Raw genomic sequence first — 7,383 nt, 5'->3', positions numbered from 1 at the left:
GAAACCTCATGTCCGCTGCCGAAAATCGCTGCAACGTTAAGATGCCACCAACTCGGAAAATGTAACAGTTTAGCTAATCTCCGTGAGCGCTAAGGCGTCGTCATGTCCTGTGCTATGACTGAAAATAATAAAATCGCTTGCATTGTTTGCATAACAAGGCCCTCTTAAAACACAGGAAAGGAAGCAACCGATTAGGGCACGGTTCTCAGCACTGTCCGTAATAACGTGACAAAAATTCACAGACCCCAAGGCTGTGCATTTTCACCTGTCATTGCCTGTACAGCTTTTCCATATTCATGGGGCGTGAACGCATGAAGAAAATTTGGTCCCTAGAAGAACTGACCGTACTTCCAGCTGTACATGTTAGCGTAACAGCCACGACTGCAGTGCCACACTCTTTTTTTCAGCCGCATGCAACAACAAATTTCTCAGATACTTACTTCATGCCTGCTGTGTGAGTTGGCTGCACCGGACCACAATGAAGCCTTGGCTGTTTTGCTGTTCTCGTTAAGCCTTTCATCTCGGCGCACCCGTGGTTCACAGCAAGTCTACGCACACTGAAAAGGGAGCGGCGTTAAGTGCATGCGCGTCTATGGCATCAAAGGAGAGTTTAATACTGCTTACCAGAACACACGACGATGATAATCCGGTCTTTAGTATTCTTGCAATACAGCGAAAGAACGAGGGGCCGACGATGTCGAGAAAACAGGTGCGTCACACACACATCGCCATGTCGGCGCGGCGAAACGGCAACAGCCAACACTTGTATGCTGCGTAGACAATGAATGACTAGCCGCTGCTTCTGCACATATTGCTGGCTTGAGTGAGACGTTCATTGCAGCACGTTGCTGCTAAGGTCGATGATGTCCAGTCTTACGTCACGACAAGAGCGCGCAAAGGAGCGGGTGGCAAACTGGCGGCTTCGGGGAGGTCGACGCGTCACACACCGCCATGTTGGCTCGGCTGAGCTCGGCTGGCTAAGCCTCTCGCAGACTGCCGTCGCAGGCGATGCAGCACCAAGCGTTCTCCGAATACACTGGGGGCTTCACAGGCACTGTCTGTGGCGCACATTGGTGCGCGAGGTTGCGGCGATCCGGTGTCTTGTAACATGACAAACGTGCGTGAAGCAGCAAAATCACAGGCGAGCAGGCAGCGACGACAGATCCGGCGTCGTCACCTGCAAGTGCAGCGAACCGGCAGCTGCCACTAGGCGGCGGGCAGACACTAAGGAGTGCCTAAAGGGCCTGAAGGAGTATTGAAGCCGACATACTCCTTCTTGGAAAAGTAGTAAAATCATGTAAATGCTTTATTTTACTCCTCGATTTCGCGACGGCAGTAAAAAAGGAGGATTTCCTCTCTTTTACTACTTAAAGTCGATTGCGCAATTTTCAATAAGGAGTTTAAAAGCGGACACTAGCCATTTATATTCCTATTTGGGCTTATTTGTGTTTTCAGTGTAGACACCCAATCGAAAATTCCACCAGGCCGTATGTGGTGTTAACACCAGAGTGGAAATTCAGACACGGTTCTGGTGTTTCCGGGCTGGTGTTTCCGGGCTGGTGTTTCCGGGCTGGTGTTCCCGGGCTGGTGTTCCCGGGCTGGTGTTCCCGGGCTGGTGTTCCCGGGCTGGTGTTTCTGGGCTGGTGTTTCCGGGCTGGTGTTTCCGGGCTGGTGTTTCTGGGGCCGAGAAACCCACGAGGTTTTGCCTGGTGTGTTAACACCAGAAAAAACGGTTTGGTGTCTCCGGGCTGGTGTTTCCGGGCTGATGTTTATGGGCATAAAAATCCACCAGGCCGTGACACCAGACGACGTTTCCATGCATGCAGGCATACAGGCTCGTATCACGAGCCTGGCATGTGCCCTGCTGCATTCGGTATGTATGGTGAGACGTAATGGTGCATTATATGGAGAAAGTTGCATAGGAAAAAATCCTATGCCACTTCTTGGATAAAGAAACATGCAATTTTCTATGCTTACGCAAGATGTTTATTTCGGGGGCCTCTGTCGCCGCAGCTCACAGGCTTTTTGGGACAACCACATTCGAATGTTTTTCGAGGCTTTGGCGACGTCCTCCTCTCCGTAGCCTTTTCGTGATGCGTAGTGCGTGAAAAACACTGCGTAGAAAAGAAAATGCACCATGAGTGTTAGAATGCCGCACATTTGGATCTCCGCACTAGTTAATTTAGCTGCGGTACATTAGAATGCAGCTGTAAACAAACAAAAAAATTTGAGGGGGCATTTAAGCTCTGCGGCTCACAGTTTTCTTTATTTAAGAGCCACCTCTCACAACCAATCATTAATTTCACTGCTACCTGCCATGATGGGCAGTTTTCTCACAATCCAGTCGGGATGTTGTGATGATGCCACAACATATGGTCCTTTCTTCCACTAGCTGTCAAATTATCTGCTATCAAAATTCCTCAATTGCTTTCCCACTGTGAACAATAAACCTTTCAGGCATTATTTTCTTTTAAAAGCACTTAAATATTTAATTTCATGGCTGAAGGTGGAAGCACAATATCAATCACACAGAATGTGTAACACTAACAGCAATCAATTTTTGCGGACACAGAGCACATTGAGTGAAAACTTTACTCTGCTTACTGATAAATTTGAGAGTTAAACTGCAGTTAAATCACAGAACAGAGAGCAAGATGACCGCATTCACCTTTCAGTGCATCAACTTTGTGGGGGGTGAGGGGCTGTTGAGGCGGCTTCTCTCCGCCTTGGGCGACGAAGCGGTTGGACAGTGTGCCCGTCACACTCCGCTTGGCGAGCCCTTCCGTCGACCAAATGGCAGTCGCGGCTCGCTTCACGAAGTGTGAGTCCTTGGGCACTGTCAACAATTGGTCGTACACCCCTTTGGCCAAATAGACCCCATTGGCCAGGTGAACCTGCATGAAATCAAACCAAACTACTTTCAACACCACTTCATAATGTGAAAAAACACACACAGCCATACAGCCCATAAAAACAGCTGCTTCAAGGCAATCTGTGTTCAGTGTAGGTTGGAATATAGCAGTTAATGCAGCACAAAAAAAAGGTTACGTCACTTTCCTATCTGCCCTCAGCTCATGACAATATTACGGCCCCTGGCCAAGTAATAAAACAACAAAACAAGAAAAAGGTAGGCACTTCCAAGAAATTACAGTAATCAAAATTGGCCATGTTACGTCCACTGCAACACAAATGCCTCCCCCACGGATTTCCAATAACAAACATGAGGAATTCACAGCCCCAAATATTTTCAGAATGTGTCCTCTTACTAGCTGTCGAAGCTTTCACACTCGCAGACAACCAGCTATATACCACACATCTTGCCTAAATCAATACCCAGGTCCCATGCAAGTCTATTGTTAAGCTCGAATATTCCAAACCAAGAGTTGTGCTTCATTCCACACTGCTCTCGTCGCACCCGAGTGCACCTGACCACCATCTGGTTGGATTTTTGTTTGACTTCAATGGTTTCCGGCCTGTTTCAAAGAATGCCCTCCCACAAAAATTTTCTGTATTGACCAATTAATATTGGAGATATAGCTTTCACAATCAAGAAATTTCGCCGCCTTCTGTTTTGGTTCCAGCAACTGAAAAGTGCGGTATTATCAAAGCACGCACACATACACTGCAAGCCATGAAAAGATGGAAGTACAGGTGTGTTTTTTGTTGCATTCCTACACTATCATTTAGAGGAACACACAATATAAATTTGAGTTGGCATGCATCCCGTTATATTCTCAGAGACCACTCTCATTCAAAATGTGAGCTTTTATCAGCTAGAAAACACCAAAAAACGATGTACAGATGTTGCCACTAGCGACCCAATTTATCCAGAGTACTTGTTTGTTTGTAATCTCTGAACATGTTCAGGGGACCTTTAATGTTATGGCTGTCACTGAAGGAATGAAGCTGCCTGAATAGTAATTGCCCGGCAAGTTTGTTGCTTGTGAATGTACTCTGCTTCTGCCACCTTGCCAGTGCCTGTGGCACAAGACACAAGAGTTTCATTGTCTCGCCTTCGCTATTATGTGAAACAACTAAGTGGTAACGTTACTACTAATATTAAATATTATTAAGCTGTATCTTTAACCATACCCTCCCATCCTCTGCTACTGTGCACACTTGTGTGCCTTCCCTGGTGGGGCCTTCCTCCTGGCTGCCCAAACCACCCTCTGTGAACTCCACATGAACCAGGGCTTCAGGAATGGGGCTCGGTGGGGGCTCAGAGGTGGCTGCAGGTGGAGAGGAGGGAGCTGGGAACACCTCAGCCAAAGGGGCATCTTTTGCAGGCGCCCAGGTAGCAGCTGCCGATGTAGCAGCCATCAGCGACGAAGCTGCTGATGCCGCAGGTGCCGGTGCCGCAGGTGCCAATGCCGCAGGTGCCAATGCCGCAGGTGCCAATGTAGCAGGTGGAACAGAAGCAGACGCCGCAGGTGCAGATGCAGCAGAGGCAAATGCAGCATGGGCAGGTGCAGCAGAGGCAAAAGCAGCACGGGCAGATGCAGCCGCCACGGCCTCGGAAGGTGCAGACGCAGCAGGCAGTGCTGCAAAGGGTGGCACAGATGTAGGCCAATGAAAATAACTTCACCAACGATCATGGTTTTTTGTAATGCGAAATTTGAGCACAGCTTAATTTTTTTATGTATTGAGGCAGAAAACAGACAATACTTAAGCTACCCTCAAGAGTACAATGTGGAGCACTCACGCTTTATCCAGTGCAAGGCCTCTAAACTACAACACTGAAAGAACTCTCCTCAGCGGTGCGGAGTGGAGCAGTACAACCCTTGCCTGGCTGCAGCGTCCTCTCCTGTGTTTACTGCTCTTTGCAAGAATGCATTGCAAGTTGGTCGCCTGTGCTTCAAAGAGAAATGTTGAAGCCACAGAGGACGAGTCTTGAGTCTTTGTTAGGAGCGGGCCGCGAGGCACATGTCCCGTATATTTATAATATTGTGTGCCTGTTCCCATGGTAAACGCCTCGCACTCCACAAACAGCCCTCATACACGCTCATGCATGTGCTGGTTGACAATTCGACTGCAGATTCATGCCCGACTCAAGTTTAGACGCAGTTTTGTGGTAGATGTTACACTGATTCCAACATAATCAGCCATGCATCTGTGCGAAAAGTGCCTCCAAAATAAGCTCCACTACAACCTTATCCTCCGTTATTCCTTCCCATAGCTTGGGATTTTTTGCGGTATGGCTCACTGCTGTGCCAAAAAATCTATCAGTTCGTGTCCCACAAGAAACTGCATGTTTAGATATGGCTTTGTCAGGTATTTATTATTTTTTTCTAACACCTGAAGTAATGAATTTTAAATCTGACATTAATGGAAAGCTTGGTCTTATTCAACAAGCCAACATGACTGAGTGAACTACTAGCGTGTTGACTTTGTGAACAAATAAAAAATTGTGATTTATGGCTTAGCCACAATTTACAATTAATCCATGTCCCGAAGCGACACACAGGCTATGAGGGACACCGCAGTGGAGGGCTTCGGAATAACTTTGACCACATCGGGTTTTTAATGGGCAGACGTTGCAGAGTACACGGACCCTTTTTGTGTTCTGCCTCCTTCGGAACGCCGCCACCACGGCCAGGATTGAACACAGGTGTCCTGGCTAAGCAGCCAAGTGCCCTGACCACTCAGCCACCGAAGCAGGTACAACAATTATTGGTATGGTGTTTTAAAGCAAGGGAAGAGAGTAAAAGAGTAACACAAAAAGATTTGTCGGCAGTCATGGCTAGGTTAAATCCTTCAAAGTGAGAGCAAGTTGCTCTTCAGTCCGCAGATTTCAATATGCGCCGTAAGCTATTCCCCCCCTCCCACCCCAACACACGCACACTTCCTTCTTAAACCACCCAAAAATTTTTCCAGGTTATGTGACCTGAAAACATTTAATCAATAAGCTTGACCAGCAGGAAATACAGGAAAAAAAACTCCTTATAAGGAGTGTACCATCAGCTGAGAGGAAGCGCAAGAGCTGGTGCTGCAGCTTGATGTTCAGCTGGCGCAGCTCCTCATTTTCTTTTCTCAGCTTCTGCACCTCTTTCTCTGCTGCTGTCTCCGTGCTAAGGTCGTCCGTTGCGGCCTGCTGCGCGAGCATCCGCAACTTTTTGATGTTTCGAACCTGCAGTAGTTAACACAGTGTCAAAACACATATTCACCCATATTGTCTTTAACATTATAAAAAAAATTAAATTTCTTTGGACGCAAACTGCAGAAATGCTTGCATGTGACACAACGTTACTGAAAACCTATTAAATATCACATTTCATTACAAGGTTCGGGTTTCAATTGCGCATACATACTTTATCACGTGCCAGGTCTCTTGGGCGTTTTGCGGGGCGCGCGACTGCGCCACGATGTCGTTGACCAGAAATATGTTGGTCCATTTCTTCTTTGGATTCTGGGAAGAAATCTCTTTTAGGAGTATGTTCGCACAATTTTCCATACATTGATTGTAATGATAAAATGCAAGATAATGTTTCCTGCACCAAGCCTTTTGCAGCAGCTTCTATTCTAAATTATTTAATTGACAGTGCCTATCTGGCCATCAGCCAGAATTCCCCCAACACTCATCAGAGACTGGCTGCTCAATTGAGTAGTCTGTCCTTTTTTTAAGAATGAATCATTTTCGCCACTGTTCAGCAGCAGTAACAAACATTGCTATATGAAACTGCAGCCCCAGGCTTTTTTGTTTATGGGGGTTCAACGTCCCAAAGGAACTCAGGCTATGAGGGATACCGCAGTGAACGGCTTCAGAAATTTCGACCTCCTAGGGTTCTTTAATGTGCACTGACCGCACAGTACACGGGGGCCTCTAGAATTTCGCATTCATGTCAAGTTTTCAAGAAACAATGCAGAATCGACACTTCCTACCTAGTGTGGCGTGAGAACCTCTGTCACATTTGGCAGCTTTCTCGGCTACAGAGGTCTTCACAGTTTAATATTCAATACACGTAGCTAGGACATGGTCATCAACTGAGCTATAACCAAGAGCAGTGAAGTATACATTTTATGCTTCCGAACTAGTCCCAAGTGATACACCCCCCCCCCCCCCCAAAAAAAAAAAGCAACAGGTTCACCCTGGGAAGACCAGCCACTCATCACTTGTACATAAGACAGTTCATTACTACAACTGAAGAATGCCTGGAGGGGCGCCAGTGAGAAAAAAAAAACGTATTCACGAGGCCCAGTTGATGGAGGTGCCGGGGTAATTTCAGCTGGGCGACTCTACCATCTACCGGACACTGCCAGATTAATTTCGTTACATCCATCAACATGCAACATGCTGCAAACAGGACGGAATTCGCAAACCTGCAAGTTGAACGTGAGAACTGCACAACAGCGGTGCGCGTTACGAAAGGCAGAAAAGCTCAAGAA

The 7,383-nt window shown here is 47.1% G+C and overlaps 1 protein-coding gene across 2 annotated transcripts; it reads right to left on the bottom strand.

Moving 5' to 3' along the window:
- Positions 1-1,969: 1,969 nt before the first annotated feature.
- LOC149328963 (BEN domain-containing protein 5-like) lies at positions 1,970-7,033 on the bottom strand. 2 transcript variants are annotated; one of them, XM_089562025.1, is made up of 4 exons: positions 6,309-7,033; positions 5,956-6,127; positions 2,669-2,894; positions 1,970-2,114 (listed from the first exon to the last, which is right to left on the bottom strand). In XM_089562025.1, exons 2-4 carry the CDS (start codon positions 5,956-5,958, stop codon positions 1,987-1,989), a joined length of 357 nt encoding a protein of 118 aa, XP_089418151.1. In that variant the 5' UTR covers positions 5,959-6,127; positions 6,309-7,033; the 3' UTR covers positions 1,970-1,986. The 2 variants fall into 2 exon arrangements, with proteins under 2 accessions (XP_089418151.1, XP_089418150.1); XM_089562024.1 differs by lacking the exons at positions 5,956-6,127; positions 6,309-7,033 and having other exon boundaries at positions 2,669-3,037.
- Positions 7,034-7,383: the final 350 nt, after the last annotated feature.

The sequence above is a fragment of the Amblyomma mixtum genome, chromosome 9 (assembly GCF_055824585.1).
Source record: "Amblyomma mixtum isolate Tamu chromosome 9, ASM5582458v1, whole genome shotgun sequence".
In the NCBI taxonomy this organism is placed as follows: domain Eukaryota; kingdom Metazoa; phylum Arthropoda; class Arachnida; order Ixodida; family Ixodidae; genus Amblyomma; species Amblyomma mixtum.
The sequence above is the reverse complement of the archived record's forward strand: the minus strand, read 5'-3'. Positions and strand labels throughout refer to the sequence as shown.